The sequence below is a fragment of the Onychomys torridus genome, chromosome 12 (genome assembly GCF_903995425.1).
Source record: "Onychomys torridus chromosome 12, mOncTor1.1, whole genome shotgun sequence".
NCBI classification, from domain to species: domain Eukaryota; kingdom Metazoa; phylum Chordata; class Mammalia; order Rodentia; family Cricetidae; genus Onychomys; species Onychomys torridus.
Genome location: NC_050454.1, coordinates 13,532,688 through 13,552,705, shown reverse-complemented (window position 1 = coordinate 13,552,705; position 20,018 = coordinate 13,532,688). Strand labels below are relative to the sequence as shown.

The 20,018-nt window shown below is 45.1% G+C and overlaps 2 protein-coding genes across 22 annotated transcripts in view; one reads left to right on the top strand and one right to left on the bottom strand.

Annotated features, from left to right (window-relative positions):
* The window catches only part of Iqcg (IQ motif containing G), a 43,224-nt gene extending 35,905 nt beyond the window's left edge, over positions 1-7,319 (top strand). For all 6 annotated transcript variants that reach the window (XM_036204070.1, XM_036204065.1, XM_036204068.1 and 3 more), the window contains 3 exons: positions 4,548-4,679; positions 4,929-5,030; positions 6,778-7,319. In XM_036204070.1, the coding sequence (XP_036059963.1) occupies positions 4,548-4,679; positions 4,929-5,030; positions 6,778-6,906 (363 nt within the window). In that variant the 3' untranslated portion in view covers positions 6,907-7,319. The remainder of the gene's footprint in view (positions 1-4,547; positions 4,680-4,928; positions 5,031-6,777) is intronic.
* Positions 7,320-10,279: 2,960 nt separating this feature from the next.
* Positions 10,280-20,018, bottom strand: part of Lrch3 (leucine rich repeats and calponin homology domain containing 3) — a 112,946-nt gene continuing 103,207 nt past the window's right edge. For 13 of the 16 annotated variants that reach the window (XM_036203932.1, XM_036203923.1, XM_036203921.1 and 10 more), the window contains 2 exons: positions 19,018-19,095; positions 14,107-15,446 (listed from right to left, as the gene is read on the bottom strand). In XM_036203932.1, the coding sequence (XP_036059825.1) occupies positions 15,249-15,446; positions 19,018-19,095 (276 nt within the window). In that variant the 3' untranslated portion in view covers positions 14,107-15,248. Of the gene's footprint in view, positions 11,992-14,106; positions 15,447-19,017; positions 19,096-20,018 lie in introns of those variants that run through there. The other 3 variants (XM_036203924.1, XM_036203929.1, XM_036203934.1) reach the window with 1 other exon arrangement.

The following is a 20,018-nucleotide window of genomic DNA, read 5'->3' as shown; positions in this document are numbered from 1 at the left end:
AGGGACTGGGACTGGGCTTTTGTGATTCCGGATTAATGTTACAGATGCTTTTCCCCCATCGTGTGCCGTGAATGTAGCCCAGTCACTGTATAATCTGTTCTGCTGTTATCGATGGATGCAGACAGTCATTTCAAGGCATCTCTCTTTTCCGCATTGACTGAGTGATTGATTGATTGATTGATTGGTTGATTTTGTGTGTGTGTGTGTGTGTGTGTGTGTGTGTGTGTGTGTATGCGTGTGCATGCAAGTGTGACCCACTCTTCTCAGACATAGGAGAGCAGGGTATTTCCACTGTTAAGAGAGCCCCAAAAAGAGGAGGTTCGATTTTACCCAAGACCAATCGTGTAAAAGTCCAGACTCAGTTGTCCAGTTCTCAGTAAATGCCCTCCTGTTCAAAACACCACTGAAGCCCAAAATAAAAGAAGCCACGTCCATAGCCAGGTGTGGTAGGTAGCACGTGCATTTCATCCCAAGCACTCAAGAGACAGAGGCAGGCTGATCTCTATGGGTTCTAGGCCAGCCTGGGCTACACAGTGAGACCCCGTCTCTGATGATGATGATGATGACGATGATGATGACAATAATGCCCCAAGCCAGGCACAGTTGCTTACGTTTGTAATCTTAGCACTCAGGAGGTAGAGACAGAAGGATCAGGAGTTTGAGGCTAACCTGGGCTACATGAGATCATGTCTTACAAAAAAAAAAAAAAAAAAGAACCAAAAGGAAAGAAATGAGCAAGGGGCAGAGGAAGGGAGGGGTAAGAGGGGAGGTGGAAGGAAGGAAAGGAGGTGAGTGGGACCCATTATCTTTAGTGCTAACCAGCACCATGCTGTTTAACTGCAGAGTTAGCACTAAGTCATGGACATGTGCTAATGATACAAGGAAAAAGGTAACAGTGTTTCCAGCCAATAAAATTATCTATCTAGAAAACACAAATCGACTGACCGAAAAACCGTAGATCTCACATGGGATATCCTGAGGAATCCAAGACAGTGTACAGAGCTGAAGGGATTTTTCCATATACCCCGTACCTGGAGATGGTACACGCATGTGTAAAGATGTGATAAACAGCAAAACTTGGAAGTAATCCAAGTGTCCAATAGAAAACTGCCACCGGGCTGGAGAGATGGCTCAGTGGTTAAGGGCACTGGCTGCTCTTCCAGAGGTCCTGAGTTCAATTCCCAGCAACCACATGGTGGCTCACAACCATCTGTAGTGAGATCTGGTGCCCTTTTCTGGCCTGTAGGCATACATGGAGGCAGAACACTGTATATATAATAAATAAATAAATCTTAAGAAAAAAAAAAAGAAAAGAAAACTGCCACCTACTTTCAGGCATATTTCAACCGTGGGATATCATGTAGCATTGAACTGCTATTGAAAACTTTAGATAAAAAACAAAAACTGCCGGGTGGTGGTGGCTCACACCTTTAATCCCAGCACTGGGAGGCAGAGGCAGGTGGATCTCTGTGAGTTCGAGGCCAGCCTGGTCTACAGAGCGAGATCCAGGAAAGGTGCAAAGCTACACAGAGAAACCCTGTCTTGAAAAGCCCAAAAAACCAAAAAAAAAAAAAAAAAACCTACTGGGCAGTGGTGGTGCATCCCAGCACCCAGCTCTGTGTGTTCGAGGCCAGTCTGGTCTACAGAGCGAGTTCCAGAACAGGCAGGGCTACACACAGAGAAACCCTGTCTTGGAAATGAAGAAGATTTGGGCCGCAATGGAGAAAGTGTGGCTGTGGTTTCCTGCATGGGGAGAGGTGTGCTTGCTGGACAGCCTGAAGCCAGGAGAAGCTGGCTAACAGGAAGCGGAGACTTGGGGAGAAGATTTTTGTTGTTGTTTGATAATGGTCCTTCCTATACAGCCCAGGGTGTTCTCCAACTCAACTCTGGATGCTCCTGCCTCAACCTCCTGAGAGCTGGGATTATAGGAGTGTGCACAATGGCTGGCTGAAATGTTCTGTCCTCTCCTCCTCCTCCCTCAACCCTTCCCCTCCCTGTTCCTCGTCCTTCCTTCTTCAATCAGATGAATAGTGTATAAGACGACTGTTGTCATTCACCCAGATTTTCTTTTTCTCTTTTAATATGTTCAAGTAAACACTACGGATTTGCTGTTGCATCCTTTAAATTCTAGGAATTAACCTCATCCGGTCGGTCACAATGCAGATGGCAAGCAGAGGCTGTGGTTGTTAGTTGGTGTTGGTGCCGCTGGGTGTCACAGCAGTGTGCCCAGGAGCCTCCAGGAGACCTGTGTCATGTCCTCCAGTGCCCTCTACTGACAAGGCTTAGTATTTTGTTGGGTGGCCAAATTGGAAATCCAGTGAGGCAAGGCCCTGCCGAAAGTACTCAGAGCTGAGAGCCATAAATCGGGAGGTGTACTCTGTAGGTCACGAATGTGCAAATTTTATTACATTAAGGAGTTTCTTGTCAACGTTGTTGTTTTAACCAGTAACTACTCATTTGTTTTTAAATTTTTAATTTAACATTTTTTGAGACTGCATCTCATTACACAGCCCTGGCTGGCCTCGAACTCACAGATTTCAGAGTTGTCTCGTGAGTGCTGGGATTGAAGGTGTGTGTCACCACGCCTGGCTGAGATGCATTTTTTTACCCATCCAAATGATGTATTTTTTCTTTCTCCTTAATACGTTCATAAAGTAAAATACACTTGTGTATCTTAAGTATATTTATTTATTTATTTACGTGTATGTGGATCTGCCACATTGAAACCAGAGGAGGGTGTTGGATCCCCTGGGGCACTCAGGAGGTGACAGGTGGTTGTGAACTGCTCAAGCTTAGCCCCTCCACAAGACCAGGACAGGCTCCTAATCAAAAAACTAGCAAAGCCATAGCTGACCTGAAGTTCCTCAGGAGGCAGTCATGTCTAATGGGAGGTGCACAGGCTCTGAAGGCAGATTCCAAGGTTCAGATCCCAGCCTCACACTCACATTTCCTTGAATTCTTTAGACCTCTAGCTCTCTCAGCTAGTGTTTGTAAAGTGGAAATACAACAATCTTTTTACAGCACAGTGCAGGATAATAGATTTTGTATGCCAATATATCTGACATTTGCAAAAAATTGATTTCAACATAGGATACTGGAAAGGGGAGGTAAATACACATTTTTACTTTAATAAAAGCAACAGAACATAGACAATGACTAGTTCTAGACCTAAGAGAAAGGAAGCAAAACCTCAGCATGTATAAGAAATTTCAAGGTAGCTCTGGAGCTGAAGAGACGGCACAGGGGGCATTTGTCCTGCTCTGCCGGAGGACCTGAGTTCAGTTCCCAGCATCATCTTTCACTTTCCCTGCAAAAGGGCGTCTTCAAGTAACTTTCCAAGACAGACTCTCATCTTTCTGTCATATTGGAGAATTAGATTGGCTAGGCATCTTATCTTAGATTCGTATCTGTTTTCATTGAGAATTTCCAATACTCCCCTCTCCCCAGACAGTGTCTCATCTATCCCAGGCTGGACCAGCTTGCTATGTAGCTAAGGATGGCCTTGAACTCCCAATCCTCCTGCCTCTACTTTGGTTATAGATGTGGGCAATCATGTCTAGTTTTATGTGGTGCTGGCCGTCAGACCCAGAGCTTTGTGCATGCCAGACCAGCACCCCAACTGAGTGTATCCCCAGCCCACATTTTTGTCTTTTGACTAGTGTTCAGTGTTAATAAAAAAAGAGCCGATGCCATTGCTTACCTTTCAGAATTTCTATCTGCTCCTCTGCCACTTCCCCCACGACACTGGAGCCCCCCCAGCCCCTCTCCCAGGGTTTTTATCTTGGCTTTTGAGTGTTGATTCATTTCTGAAGAGTTCAAGTGTTTGTTCTGCAGTGCTGGGTGTCAAACCTAAGGCCACATGTCAAAGCAAGAGCGACCTACCCCGAGCTGAACCCAGCCCCTCCTCCTGATTTTCTTGTCACTTTATATATTTTTTCATCTTATTAGTTGACAATTGCATAAAATGTATTTTGATGACATTTACTTCTTCAGCTCCTCCCAGATCTAACCCCACTTCCCTACCCACCTCAAATTGTCCTTTAAAAAAAACAAAACAAAACAAAAAACCTCCTCAGACACAGTTTGTACTGCCCAGACACTCTTGGTTGTGTGGCATTCCAGTGGTGTGTGGCGACTACTGGGTGCCCCGCTCCTCAGAGGATGGACTCTTACTCTCCTATCAGCTGTCAACTGCTATTAGCTTCCCAGCTAGGGCGGGACTTCTTGCCCACCTCCAGCCTCTGAGATTTTGCCTGGCTTGAGTTCCACACGTCTTGTGCATGTGTCCCATGCTGTTAGCTCACAGGCGCCCTCCTCCTATTTTAAAAACGGAACGGTTTACACACAGAAAAGTACACAAATGTGGAGTGTATGGTGTGTGTAGCCACCAAGCAGATTAAAAGCACCCCCTGCCTCATGCCCTTACCACGTCTATTCTGACTGGATCTCTGCAGGAAAACGAGCGTGTTCTTGCTGTAACCGGCATTACACGGTCCTGTTATTTTCTGTCTGGTGGGAGCCATGTTTTAATGTTTCTTTCCAAATAGAAACTTGAGGAGAAGCTAGAGTTCTGGATGGAGAAATTTGATAAAGATACAGAAGCAAAACAGAATGAGTTAAATGCTCTCAAGGCTGCCAAGGCCACCGACCTATCACACCTTCAAGACCTTGCAAAGACGGTAAGGGGTGGTAGGGGACCCCTGGGGAATGAGTGGAAGCTAGCGAGGGGCTGGGGACAAATGTTTTTGGTCAAAAGTAGAGGTGTGGCTGTAAACCAGTGGGACCCTGATGACCACGGCAGGATGTTTTCTGAGCCACCCACTTGCTGTGTGGAGCAGGCTGGCCTTGGCCTTGCAGCGGTCACTGGGATCACTGGTGTGCAGGGCTGGTTGCTCTGTGACGACTGTGCTCCGTGTGTACTTGTGCAGATCCGGGAGTATGAGCAGGTCATCATTGAGGATCGGATGGAAAAGGAGAAGACCAGGAAGAAGATGGAACAGGATGACCTGGAGCTGAAGAGCATCGTGAAGGTAGCACGCTCTGGCGGTCAGGGTGGGCAGTGGGGTAGCCCGCAGGCGCTCTGCAGCACATGGTGCAGGCGGACAGGTGACAAAGAGCAAACCCGGCTCTGGCCTGGGCGGCGGAGGTGAGCAGTGGAAGCAAAGCCTCTTTCCAGCCATGAAATCTGAGGGGACTCCGATGTAGGCAGGATGCTCCCGGATGCCCTGCCCTCCTCCACACACGGTTGTAAGTCACTGTCTGCTGCCTCCCAATACAAGTTGCTTAAAAAACGAAAACAAAAACAAAAACAAAAACACCCAAAACAAAAACAAAAAGGAGGAAGGGGCAGGCAAATTAGAAAAAACATATATAAAACTTCTTTTAGCTTACTATTTTTTTATTTATTCAGAGTGTCTTTCTCCATAGCCCTGACCGACTGGGGCTCACTATGTATGTAGCCTACAATGCTCCTTTTCCTCAGCCTCCTGAGAATTGGGGAATATAGACGTGAGCAATCAAGGTCCGGCTGAGATAGTCAAATATCTCATAAACATTTTATGTGAACTTGCAAATATTAATGACATGATCAAGTCCAGATTCTGGAAATTTTTTTTTTTTTTTTAGCTGAGGATCGAACCTAGGGCCTTGTGCTTGCTAGGCAAGCGCTCTACCACTGAGCTAAATCCCCAACCCAGGAAAATATTTTTAAGATTTATTTTTACTTTAATTATGTAAATGTCTGTGTGTCTGTATGTGGGTACATGTACATGAGTGCAGGTACCCACAGAGGCCTAGAGAGGCATCAGATCCCTTGGAGCTGGAGTTACAGATGGCTGTGAACTTCCAGATCTTGTGGATATTGGGAAACTAACTCAAGTTATCTGCAAGAGCTTATGTGCTCTTAACTGCTGGATCATCTCTCCAGTCCCTGGAAAAATGTTTAAAGCAAAAACTGTAATGCAAAGATAGCAGCTGGTTTGAGACATGCTGCCGAAGAGCATCCTTCAGGGGCCCTGAGGGGGATGAATCTGAGATGCAGAGGAGGAAGCAATTTCTGCCTGTGTAGTTGAGGCTGGCTGTGAACTCCACTGATCGTGTGCTGGAATTACAGGTGTGCACCACCATACAAGGCTGTGTTCTCTTCCATTTTGTGGTACTGGGTTTTGAGCTCAGGGCCTCTAAGCATCCCACCACTGAGCCACAACCACAAGTCCAAAATGAGAACGTTAGAGTACTTTCCGGACCAGGTATCCAAACTCATCATTGATCTTCCAATTAGGAACATGTAGTGTATAATTAGCAAAGGTTGGTCCAGTTTGTTACGTTTTCCACATGTCAAGATTCCATTCAGAGTGAAGAACTGAGCAGACAGCTTTTGTTCTCACTAGTGGATCCATGTGCTCTCAGTAGGCAAGGCGAGGCTGATTTATAACAGATTGTTCAGAACAGTTGTATCACACTCACAGACATTCAAGGGACTTTTAGCTACTCCCTAAAGGTGTGACACCTCAGCTTGGCCCTCAGTGCAAGTAGCAGGCATTCATTCCCTTTACAGCCAACGGCTGTGAGGTGTGAGGTGTTTACCAAAGGGGCAAGCCCTGTAGTGTTGGGGCTCTAAGTCTGAAGGAAAACGTGGCCTAACACACTTCATTTTCACTCTCGGCCATGTCTCAGAGATGTTCCTTAAACACTAACGACTGTGGGTTCTCTCTTGTGTAGCAAGAGCACAGTGCTGTGGGGCGCACTGAGATGAACTGCCTCCCTTCTCTCTTCCAGCTGCAGGCCTGGTGGCGGGGTACAGTGGTCCGGAAGGAAATTGGAGGCTTCAGAATGCCCAAGAAAGAGAAAGATGACGGCAAAGACTCCAAAGGCAAGGAGAAGGATAAACGGAGAGGCAAGAAGTGAGGAGTGAGAAGTCCCTGTTGTTCCTTTGTCTGGTCTCAAGAGACACACGTGATGAAGAGCTTCAGTTCCAACGCTCGCTTGTGGGTTGTCACCCAGGACACTGAGGGAGGTCGCCAGGCCTGTTACCCTAGTTTTCAAACCCCGATGGGGGCTATGCCATGGCTGTAGGGCCTCTTCAGACTGTGGACTTGGGGGAAGACAGGTTGAGTAGCTTTGTGAACATTCTCATCAGAAAACAGTTCATCAGCTTATAGTGATGTACTAAAAACTTCTGTAATATCTGACTTAATGCCATATGATTCAAGTGAAAAACTTATAAACCAAAGTGAGAATTCAGTGAAAATATAAGGTTATCACTTAGTATAATATGTATACACATGGTAGTTAATAAACTTTGGTTCTTGACTGTCTCACAGGGCTACTGTCAGTCTGGGGTTGGTGGGTATTGGGGGATGGCATCTAACATACCTCTTACATAAGCTGCTTTGGCAACTTTTCTGGGGATAGAGATGGAAGTGGCCAATTGAGAGAGAAGGAGTGGGGTCACACAGTCCTCTAGTGGTAAAGATGGGACACGGGTCCCAGGTTAGTTCAGCGGTATTTTTGCCAAGTGAGACATTAACTATGTCCATCATCTGGGCTATTAAGACTTAAAGAAACAAGACAGGTGGAAACCGGCCTGTGTGGCATACAGCAAAGTTGGTTTGCAGTTTTCCCTTAAACCAGCAGCCTACTTACTGGCTCATTCTTGCTTTGACTAATTAATAGGGAATGTCTTGGACTGCTAGAGCTTTCAGTATGGGGCAGCTGGCTCGTGTATCTCCACTCTGCCTCCCTTCTTTCTGTTTATGTGTGCATGTGTGCTGATGCACATGCCGAGTTCAGAGGACAACTCCGTGGACTTGGTTCTCTCCACCTTTCTGTGGGTTCTTGGGCTCAAACTTGTGGAACTTGCTGTGCAGACCAGGCTGGCCTTGAATTCAGAGATGTGCTTGTCTCTGCCTCCCTATGTACTGGGATTAAAGGCATGCACCACCATGCCTAGCTTGTTTTTTTAAATTTAAAAAAATATTTAGTGTGTGCACGCAAACATGTATGCATGTGCATGTTACAATTCATGTGTGGGAGTCAGAGGGGGGCAGCTTTCAACAACTGTCTCCTTTTACTATGTCTTCTTTGGGTCCCTGAGATTAAACTCAAGTCACTGGGCTTGGCAGCCAGCCCCTTTACCTGATGAGCCATTTCATTGGCCCTCAGCTAGTTATTTCTTAGAGGAAAGTTACCCTAATGTGTCTTATGTCTTAATTCATGAATTAAACCCTTTTAACTTTTTGAGACTTTGTGTAGCTCAAGTTGGTTTCAAACTCACTATGTAGTCCAGGCTGGCCTTGAACCTCCTGCCCTGTCTCCTAAGTGCTAGGATTGTAGGTGTGAGTGACCATATCTGGTTTATGCAGTGTGGGAATGGAACCCAGAACTTCATGCATGCCAGTAGGCACACTACGACTGCACTACAGCTCCACCTGAATTAGCCGTCTAATCCTGCTGCCGTCCAAGCTACCTCACTACCTGTGCCTCCTTAAGAAGTGGGTGTTGGCCGGGCGGTGGTGGCACACGCCTTTAATCCCAGCACTCTGGAGGCAGAGCCAGGCGGATCTCTGTGAGTTCGAGACCAGCCTGGTCTATAGATCGAGATCCAGGACAGACTCCAAAACTTGCACAGAGAAATACTGTCTTGAAAAACCAAAACCAACCAACCAAACAAACAAAAAACAAACAAAAAGGACTTACTGTAAAAAAAAAAGCAGGCCTTAACCTCAAAGGCTGTTTTAACAAGCATCCCCTCAGTGAGCCAGACAGACAGATGCCCTTTCCTTGACTTGTCTTTGCCAAAGAAACAAGTTTTAGGCTTGAACATTTGCAAGTGTTTATTTATTACATGCTGCTGAAGTATTGGCTTTTATTTTAATGTCTACATATAAGATGGCATACAGGCAACTTAAAATAACATACATAGTATCGACATATTTATACTTAAAACTTACACAGTGTATTTACAGACATACAAATATAGGACAATGTTTACAAAACCTTTTACTAATTACATATGTGTAACATTTCAGAAGTCAAATCTGCTGTAAGCACCTCACTGCAATGTGTATATAAAAGGCTTCTATACAACGAGTTTTCCTTCATTTCTACAACCATCTAAATACTCAGCTCTTCAAACTCATCAGCATAACACGTTGTTAGTCACTGCTGACTAGAGGAAACCAGATTACAGGCTCCTTGATGAGCTGCAAGGGTGTATTACAGAGCGGCCAGGTTGGAAACCACCCACGGACCCATCTTTTCTAGTCTGTTTTAGCCAGATACAATGGTTCCTCCGTGAGTCCCTCAGACCTGCTCATTATAGAAGGATCCTGGTCGGAGTGCTAGGCAGAGATGCCTCTGAGAGCCCGGAGACTGCTGACATGGCATCTCTGTAGGGAGCAGGGTAGGGCTGGGCAAGCACTTGGCTTGTCCATCGTCAGCACTGGTAAGGTAGCCAATTCTGGTTAGGGACTATGACAAGACTAACTATCCTACACTGGGGTCTCTAGCAAGGTTAAATATCAAAATGAATTGTTCTTCCAATTTAGAAACAGACATATGAAGTCACAAAAAGACCAACAGAAAACTTGATTTGTTGTTATATGCTGACTCAGAAGACCTATTACAACCTTAGCCCAAACTGCAAATGTTTCCTAATAATTAAACCTGAATTAGCTTGATAAGTACATAAGGTCTCACATGAAAAACTAAAATGTTAAAATGTCCTCTTTTTTTCTGAGGTAGGGTCTCACGGTGTAGACGAGATCTGCCTCCTCTGCCTCTCAAAAGCTAGGATTAAGGCCATGTATTACCATGCTCTGCAAAGCCGACTTACTCTTGGGGACTCTTGGAACTCTTCCAGGTTCTAGAATTTGGAAATTATGCTGAGGTTTAATGTGGACTAGAAGGAAAGTGTATGACAGGCCAGCAGCACAGCTGGTGGTGAAAAGCCTTGTTGCTTCTGCTCTGGGGGGGAGCCTGCAGGGCTGGGCAGGAGCCTAGGTGCTCTATGATATACTTACTTACCTTTTCTTGAGATAAGGTCTTGTAGTGCAGCCTACGCTGGCCTCAAATTCATGACCCTCCTGCCCTAGCCTCCTGAGTTACAGGCATGTGCCACCATGCCCGGCTGCTGTTACATGCTTCTAAACTTGGAGCAATGTTCTAATAAAAACTTCTCTGCACAAACAAGGAGAAATTATTTTCACTAGATACTTAAAATAATTTTGTTCAAAGTCACTTTTAGAGGAAGGATATTTTAAAAAATACTTTTACATGTATGAGTGTTTTATCTTCATGTATGTATGTGTACCATGTACATGCCTGGTACCCGAGGAAGTCATTGGAGGGCATCAGTTATGAATTGCCATGTGGGTGCTGGGATTTGAACCCTGACCCTCTGAGCAGCAAGGGCTCTCAACTGCTGAGTAGCTCTTCAGCACAGTCTAAGACAGCCCAGGTGGGCTGTAGTTACCTAGCACCCTGCTAAATCCTGACCACCCAGCTTCCACTTTTGGAATGTTTGGATTACAGGCTCGTGTGCATCTCTGCACCTAATTTTAGGAGGTGCTGGGGATGGAACCATGGTCCAGTATCAAAGTTATTACTTTTAGATGCTGCACAGGGTAAATACTGTTCTCAAATGCAAGCCTTGGGAAGAAAAACCATGAAAGTGAAAACCCCTATTAAAGAGCTTTATGAAATTACTCTATTTGCCACATCAAACACCAAAGACACCACTAACAACTAAAAAGTATGCAAACTCTAGGGAAGGAAAACTCTGCTTAAATTTAACTAAAGATGCCCACGTTGTGCTGGACCCCTGGACCCTTTTGTTCCCTGCTCACAGCTATGTACTAAGGCACAGGCAGTGGGTCTGGGGGAGGAGCTGGATGAGAGAGAGGATGTAAGAGTGTGGCTCTCTGTGTTCAGTGGCCCAGGAGCAGGGAACTGCCCTGCCTGGTTCAGGTGCCCTGGGATCAGCATGGCTCACTGAGTCACATGCAAATACTGTTGAGAACGTTATACCTTACAGCTGAGAACTGTGTGTGGAGTGTGTCTCTGTGTTTAGGAAATAGCAGGGTAAGCACAGAACCACCCTCTAGAAAAAGATGGGGTGGTAGTGGGCAGGGCTGGGGAGAGGCCTGGACGTTGGTTTAAATACCTGTTATATTGTGCAAAATCGAGGGCTTCTCTATTATTTTTGTTTTCTTTGACAGAACTGTCCAAGTCATAATAATATAGCCTTTGATGTAAATGCAGTTGAAACACAGCAGGGGCAGGACCCTCAAACCACATAACTATGTGTCTTGGAACAGTGGTCTCTACTGCCTGAGAACAACTACAATGTCTGCTGAAAATGCAGGTTCCCAGGCCACAGCCAAAACTTTGATGCAAATCTGGATTTCACAAATGCTCCAGGAGAATGAAGCCCAACTGTGGAAACCAGTGAGCTGTAGACATCCAGGGAATTGGGAAAGATAATGGCATGTCTGTCTTCTGAGAGAGCTAAATACCCGGCTTCGAAGATGCTGGCTCTGGCATGAAAAATGAGCCTGCTCCCCACGAAGAAGGCATAGCCAGCCTAGGCTTCCATATTGGGTCCTCAATAAAGAAAGTTCCACTTAAGAAAATTGTGTCTTCATTAAAAAAAAAGAAAAAAAGAAATAGTGGAAATGGGTTTAATCTCCCCTAAAATGGAGAAGTGAAACAAAGATTCCTGGCAGGAATCGTGAAGACTGTCTAGGACCACATGGGGCTCCGTCTGAGCAGGCGGCGCAGCAACAGCATCCTCCGGCTCCTTGTTTTGGCTGTGCCAACAACACCAGGGCCTGGGAGTCCTCAGACAGCAGAGAGCTGTGGCGGCGGTGGCTGCGGCGGCGGCTGCTGCTGCTGCTTAGGTGGGGCAAGTTCCAGGAGGGCCTGGACAGTCACCGCAACCTGGCTCAACCCTTTCTCTTCTAAAATGTGCAGAGGCAAACATAATTGCTCCTGAAAGGGGACAACGTAACACGAAACAAACAGAAAAGAAAAGAGGATGAACATCACAGAACTGAAAGGAACTTTCACCCCCACCCCGTAACAACCAAGTGAGATCCGCAAAGTTCCCGGGAAACCCACCCGCTAAAGGAGGCAGACGCAGACGGTGTCTCACACTTAGGGGCACTTTATTAACAGTTAAAGGTCCATACAGAACGTCTGGAAAAGCGGAAGACTGACAGACAGGTGACACACAGTTACAACAGCTGGAACAGCCCAAAGATCAGGGCAGACTTACAGAGCAGGAACATGGAAAACAGCCCAAGTTACACCAAGTTACAGCTCAAGGGAAAACAGCATTCACAGAGGACACTCTGGGAAGAAACTCACAAACAGCAGGGACACATCATGGTTCCCTGATGACCTTATCTGCAGGAAAGGGAGGGGCCAGGACCTGCGCCACAACTCCATTTTTTAAGCCACGGCCCTCAGAGTTAAATGGATTTAAGAAACATTTCTCTACTTTGGATAATTTGTGTAAGAGTAAACCTAAATTAGTTGAAAATCAGATTCTAGCTGGGTGTGTTTGATCCTAGGACTTAGGAGGCAGAGCCAGGTAGGTCTCTGCGAATTCAAGACCAGCCTGGGCTACAGAGCAGGTCTGAGGCCAGCCAAGGGTACGCAGAGAAACTGTCTTGAAAAACAAAACTGTATTTGAAAAAGTATTTCATATAGTAAAATTCAGCACATTAAGTCATGCTGGAGAACTATTGTGTAAACTTACACATCTTAGTAACTGATCCATAAAAGTGACTGCTCCTTTGGGTAGGAAGTTGGATACATCCATCTTGCTACTCTTGTAAGAGAAAGGCAAATCTTAGCATAACATTTACTAGTTTTTCTCCTTCTCACCAGAATTATTTATTTATCCATTACTGATGTATTCACCCATTTATTTATTTATTTAGAGACAGGTCTCTCTCTGTGACCCTGGCTCTCCTGGAGCATGCTATGTAGATCAGGCTGGCCTCGAACTCAGAGACCCTTTTGTCTCTGCCTCCCAAATGCTTGGATTAAAGGCGTGTGTCACCATGCCTGGGTAAAAATGACTCTTTTGCTTTTAGTTGAGAAAGGGTCTTGCTGCATAGCTCAGGCTGGCCTTAGACTCTTCTACATGCTGTATCACTTGCATTACAGAATGGACTGTAATGAAAACACAGCAAGAGCTGCCTTTTAAGAGGCAGGTGGATCTCTTCTCTGAGTTCGAGGCCAGCCTAGTCTACAGAGCAAGTTCCAGGGCAGTCAGGGCTACCCAGAGAAACCAGAAACCCTGTCTCAGAAAAAATCCAAAACAAAAAACCAAACAACAAGAAAATACAGCAAGTATTTGTTTTTGAGGCAGTTATTGGTACTTGAGTGTAAGGACTTTCTTTTCTATTTAATGCTGATTTGCTAATAAACTAGAAGTTCTGAATTAATACTTTGAATAACTCTGCAACTACAGAGAAGCTGTATTTAAAATGAATCTGCACCGGCCAATGGTGGCGCATGCCTTTATGTCCAGTCCTGGGGAGACAAAGGCAGATGGATTTCTGAGTTTGAGGCCTGCCTGGTCTACAGAGTGAGTTCCAGGACAGCCAGGGCTACACAGAGAAACCCTGTCTTGAAAACCCCCCCAAAAAATAAAACAAAACAAACAAACAAAAAAAAACAAAAACCCAAAAAACAAAAACAAACAAACAAAAACCAAAAACCCAACCAACCAACAACAAAAAGATGAAATCTGTGTGTGCTTTGCTCTGGGTGGGACACTTCCTCCAGGGCCAGTTCCCTGCTGTCTGCTCAGCGGTGCCCAGGCCCAAGCCAAGGACAAGTGGTTAGCTAGGTACACAGTGGTCTAGACACCACTCAGAGGCGGCACTTCCACACATACATCAACTTTGTGGATGTTTCCTAGGAACCTACCATTTCTGGTCTCGACCACGCATCAGCCTCTGTGGTAGTTTTGTTTGTTTGTTTTTATTTTAAAGACAAGGTTTTGCTATGCAGCCTATTCTGTTTCAGCCTCCTAAGTGCTGGGATTACAGGTGTATATCACCACACCTGGCTTTAAGCCTGACCGTGTGTGTGTGTGTGTGTGTGTGTGTGTGTGTGTGTGTGTGTGTACACGTATAAACAGACAAAACGCTACAGAACTCAGACAATAATCACGGATTCCAAGATGTCTTAAAAAGAAGACAAACCCACACCAGCACACCTTGGAAAGGCACTGTTGTATAGCACTGAATCTGTCACTGCATCAGCATTAGCAAGGGACAGTAAACAATGGCCCACTTCAGACAGAAGTGCATGAGGTAAGCGGATGCCCAGGTTAACTACAGCGGGTACTGTGTTCCTGGCAGTCTTCCTTGAGCTGCTGTCCAGTTTTGTCAGTAGACTGTGGAGACACCATTTGTGAGAACTGCGATCTGAATGTAGCAATGTCGTTCTCGGCCCCAGGTCCTGAAACTAATCTACTAAGCATTCTGAGATGGACCTGCAGTTCTGATACAATCTCCCCAACAGCCTACAAAATACAAATTCACCTATAAAAATGGCTCAAATGTCAGAAATGTGACATTTTAACAGGATTCTGGCAGTGGATCTGTCACAGGCAGCACACATGGTAAGCATGGCCAGATCTTAGATGCAGACTCTGGTCATCTGGCCACAGTCTTAAGTGGACACAATGGCTCAGAACAGCAATCGGGGCAACCCCCAGGATCTTTAAACTAAAAATTCAGACCAAACAAAAATCGCTAAGTTTCAATGCCCTGTGTCTTCTAAATGTCCAAATACTGTTAGAATGACAGGCAAGTTAGGATTTCAGGGCAGAGAACTAAGTGACAAGGTGTAATTTCATGATGAGCAGCTGCTGAAAGTCTCAGACATTCTTTACTTCAAAACTGAAGTTGTAGCATAGTAGAAAAAGACGGGCGGAGTTCTCTATGGCTCAGGACTGCAATAATAGAAACGCCTCAACCCCAGGCCCCAATATGAGAAACAAGGCCAGAGGGCAGGCGGGAAGCCAATGACCAGGAGAGAGAATGCTGACCTCTCTGTTAGCCATTGCCGGTGCCTACTGTGGATACAATGCCCCTCTGGACATATAGGAAACGATGCACCTACTTAGGTCAGCACTCAGAAAACACGCGTCAGTAACTCTGTATGAAAAACAAACCTTCAGCAAACACAGGAAGGCAGTGGAAGGCACGGGCTGCAGGTCAGCCTTAGGGGAAGAGCCGGGAATAAAGCACACAGAGAGTTAACATTAATGCACAGTAAAACGCCACAAAACCCAGAAGCTGGACAGACAAAGAGACAAAGCTGGATTCTTCTGCATGTGCCCCGAGAGAAAGCAGTGTTTCGACAGTTCTTTTAACGCTGAGGTTTAGCTGAAGGATGTCGGAAGGGGAACAGAGAGTGTCCTGTCCACACGTGAGCAGGAAAGGAAAACAGAAAAACATAGTCAGTGGAGCAGAAGCAGACAAGGAGAGAGCTCAGTCAATCATGTCAGCCACGGTCAGACACACACCCTGTGGCGGCGGCACTGGCATTCTATCACAAGTACGCAAATGCTGCGAACCAAAACTCTGGCTCCTCTCTGCACACAGATGACTTTTCTACCGAGCAGCAGAAGAAAGTCTGCTTGTTGGTGGCTAGCCATGAGCATTAAGGGAACAATGGACAGAGCTGGCGTGTGGCGTGAGGCCTGAGAGTGGGGCGGTGAGTAGGGGTGTCCTCATCTCAATTCCCTTCTTATTACTGAGGAAGAGTAGGGCACAGAGGGAGGACGCTGACTAGAGAGGGATAACCGAGAAACAGGCAAACCACAGAGGCTCCATGACGGAGGCAAGCCTTGTCATGAGGGAGGTTTACTACAGACTTAAACCGTCAGATGAAGCCATCACCCCCAGATCTGGTTCCCTACTCCACACAACAGAAATGGAGAGAGCATCGAAGGCTACCATTAGTAAAGTATTTGTGGACTCAACCTGGAGATATTCTTTAACATACACAGTAATTCTAGGATATAAGATAGTAGACTCTAATGTAGGCTTTTTAAAATGCAAAACATTTCATGAAAGCACAGTGATAAAAGTGAACTTCTATATACTCCCCTATCCAGAGGCTTCTGAGTTTCCCTCTTAGTGATTCCTTCATATTCTGAGGGTGAGCTGGGGATGGACCCTAGGAAGGACTCTCCTATTGCTACATCCCAGCCCATTTTCCAATAATTTGACTCATTTTTGTTTATCATTTGTCTTTCATTTTATTTTTGTCTGAAACAGGGTCTCATGCCGCCCAGCCTTGTCTCAGACTCACTATAGAGCTGAAGATGACCTTGAACTCCATACCCTACCGCCTGCACTTTCCAAGTGCAGGGATCACAGGCATGCTTCACCACACTGGACACAGCATTCATTTTGCACAACACTTTTTAGTCATACTGAGATGTAACGACCTTCAGCGTTATCTTCTACCTGGGCACCAAATCGACACGCTTAGCTACTAAGTTCCCTGGTTCACAGTCTGCTTAGGCCAGAGGGGTGATGCTACCACCTTGTGAATCTGTTCATCTCCTCCTTTCTGTCCAGAGAATGACTAATTTTTAGCAGAAATAGTAGCAAAACTAGAGCTCATCTTCAACTGGCAGAGAAGCAGGTGTAAGGCAGAGGGAGAGAAGGAAGAGGCGGCTTGTGTGGGTGTTCATTTCCTCTTTCTGGCAGAGGAACCGAGGGTGTGGTGTGGAAGGAAAGAGCCCCAGGCTAACCACCCTGGAAAAAGATCAGTTTTAAACTCTACCTTTTCTGTCTCTGTCTCGCCTTCCAATAGCTCAGCTCAGGTAGAAGGGGCGGCTGAGCTGTAGCAAACTCTCGTAAGCCCTGCTTGGAAAATGCTGACTTACACGCATGCTGTAAAGCACAGTGGTTTTCTATCTTGCTGACCAAGGGCAGTGACGTTCTAAAAGAGTTGCAGGTTCTGGCCTTTACATCTGAGACAAGATGGCTCTGGAGAGCCTGGCAGGCAGCACTGATGTCTAGAAATGGCGCTGAGGAGGGCTCTCAGCGAGCGCTGGCACAGGCAGAGCCAGCATGTTACTGCGCCCTGTGCTTCCTGTCTTCTGTACCAGGATGTGCCACACTCTGGTGCAGCACATCTGATATGTATGGAACTGAGCAGGTAGCAGGCATGCTGACATAAGGCAGGAAAACCTGAATGCTAATGTGCACATAAGGACATTAGGGCGTTTACTGTGGATAAAATACATGCCAGTTCCTTAGAATATGGGGTAAATGGTAAAACGGTTTCATAAGCTTTTATAAGGTAATGATATAAAAATGAAAAATACTAGTTTGAGTTTGTCCCTAAGAATAAAATAAGTCTACTCAGTAAGGCTAAAGAGCAGGTGTGGAATTCATGCTGGCTTTCTTTTTACTCTGGAATGTGTGAAGCTGGAAGTGAAGGGTGCTCGCTGCACACATGATGCTATGGCCTACTGGCTCTTGGTCAGTAAGAGCAGGACAGTGAGCTGGGTCAAAGGCATCACTGGGAAGCTACAGGGGTTAAATGGGGCTTAACTTGGAGCAAAGCTGGGTTTCTGATGGGCCCAGGAGCCAATCCTTAGTTCCCGACAGTTAATCAAGCAGCTGATAGAAGAGACTGGGGTTTTTCTCTCTGCAGACTAGACAAAACTAAGGTTTAGAGACTGGAGGGTATGGCTGGTGGCAGAGCACACAGGAGGTCATAGCTTCCATCTCCAGCAACAAAGAAAAGAGAAATTGCCAGCCATACCACACCAAGCTGCTAATTTCTTTACACTGTTGCTAAGCACGGTGGCCTGCACCACAGCTCCAGCACTGGAATCTGAGGTGGGAGGGAAGCCTGGGCCCCAGAGCTCAAAGGCCAACCTGAGTATAAGGCTAGGTCAAAAAGCCCATGTCCAGATCATCCAAAACTCCATGCACCTCTCAAGAGTAAAGCAGTTTTTAACTGCTCTTCAAAAGGGTCACTGAATGAACAGTGTAAACATTTCTTTTCTTACTAAATCTATTACATTTAAGTATAGTACTATCAATGGCAAAAAACACAACAGACCAGTGGTTCTCAACCTTCCTAATTCTGTGACCCTTTAATATACACGGTGGTGATCCCCCCAACTACAAAAATATTTTCATTGCTACTTCATGATTGTATTTTGCTACTGTTATGATTTGTAATATAATATCTGTTTTTCATGGTCTTAGGTGGCCCCTGTGTAAGGGTTGTTCAAACCCCCAGGGTCCTATACCTACAGGTTGAGAACCACTGTAATAGTGGCTCACAGAAGCACTCACTGACTTTTCGTAACAGGGCACGTGCTTACACGTGGTCTCCACTCTGCTAACTTCCAAAGGATTGCAGCCCAGTGGAAAAACAGGTGGAGCTGATTAAACCACTAATGTGGTTAACAGGACTACCATTTGAATAGTTGGTGGTACAGCTATACTATTTGGGTATTTAATGTTAGCATCTGGGAAATTTGGGTGAAATATACATAAGAACCCTGCTATTCTTGTAACATTTTGTGAAGTCTGAAATTATTTAATACATATATTTAAAATGTATTAAAAGCAAGTATTAAAAACCGAAGCCAACAGAATTTCCAACCTGAACAGAACTTATGTGAAAATATTCTGCAATGTGTACCTGTACAAAGGTCAAACAGCTAGCAGGGATACTTAAGAAAATAGAACAACTATTTTTCATTTATTAGTTATAATACAATTATTTAAATCAATACTTAACAGTCTCTTTAAAGCTCCTTAGTAATGGGGGAAACATGAAAGAATATTGCTGGAGAGAATATTGACAGAGCCTTGTAATAACACATCATGTTAGTAGCGATCAGCTTCATTTGCAGCTAGTCCTGGTAAGAACAATTATACTCTTACACATGCACCATGTGAGCGTGTGCACACACACACACACACACACACACACACACACACACGTTACCTGAGGTACACCAATTTTTCTGCAAGCATCCAGGAAGTTCTCCACATTTCTCCTACATTTTGCCATTGTTAATTTAGGCTGCAGTGAGACAAGAAAGGGGGGAAACCATGTTATGTCAAAGGTCAAAAAGGATGCAGCTTTAAAACCAGTCAGTCTTGCTGGTTCCTTCATATACTTACTGCTGTGCACAGTGGGGGGCTCATCAGTTTTCCTCAAAAGATCAAACAGTGAATGCTAATCTCAATCTCACAGAACTGTTGCCACTACTCAATTCTGCCAGGAGCATGAAGCAACCCCAAGGGTGGGAGTGTAGCTGCATTCAATAAAATACTATTTACAGAAATAGGTGCTGGCCTTTGAGAGGGGTTTGCCACCTTCCAATATCTGCATTTTGCTTTGGTTTAGTAAGGTAAGTGCTAAGAAGGTATTTTTTACCATTTTGAAACAAAATACACAAAAGAAAAGAACATCAAGAAAATATATTATTTAGTGGTTCATTATTCAAATATGGCCATAATTAACAGTTCATTTCTTTTGGTTTATTACTTTTTGAGGCAGTATCTTACTACACAGCTCTGGCTGGCTTAGAACTTACTGTATATACCAAGCTGGCCTTGAACTTACAGAGATCTACCTGTCTCTGCCTTCCAAGTGCTGGGACTAAAAGCCTGTACTACCATGCCTGGTTCTATTTTAAGTATTATTTTAATTTTATAGGTATGAGTGTTTTGTCTGCATGTATATCTCTACATCATGTGCACACAGTACCTGTGCACACAGAAGAAGGTGTTGGGTCCTTGGCAGCTGGACTTTTGGACAGGTGTGAGCCACATGGGGGTGTTGGGAATTGAGCCTGGTATTCTGCTCTTAACTCTGGCCCTATCTTTTACATTTAACTCACTAGACACTTTGGAAATTAATAAAGTCTTAGGGATGACTACAAAGCTACTTTACAAAAGGTGAATAGTTAATGCAGGAAATGTGAGCTTTTCTGTAAAGAT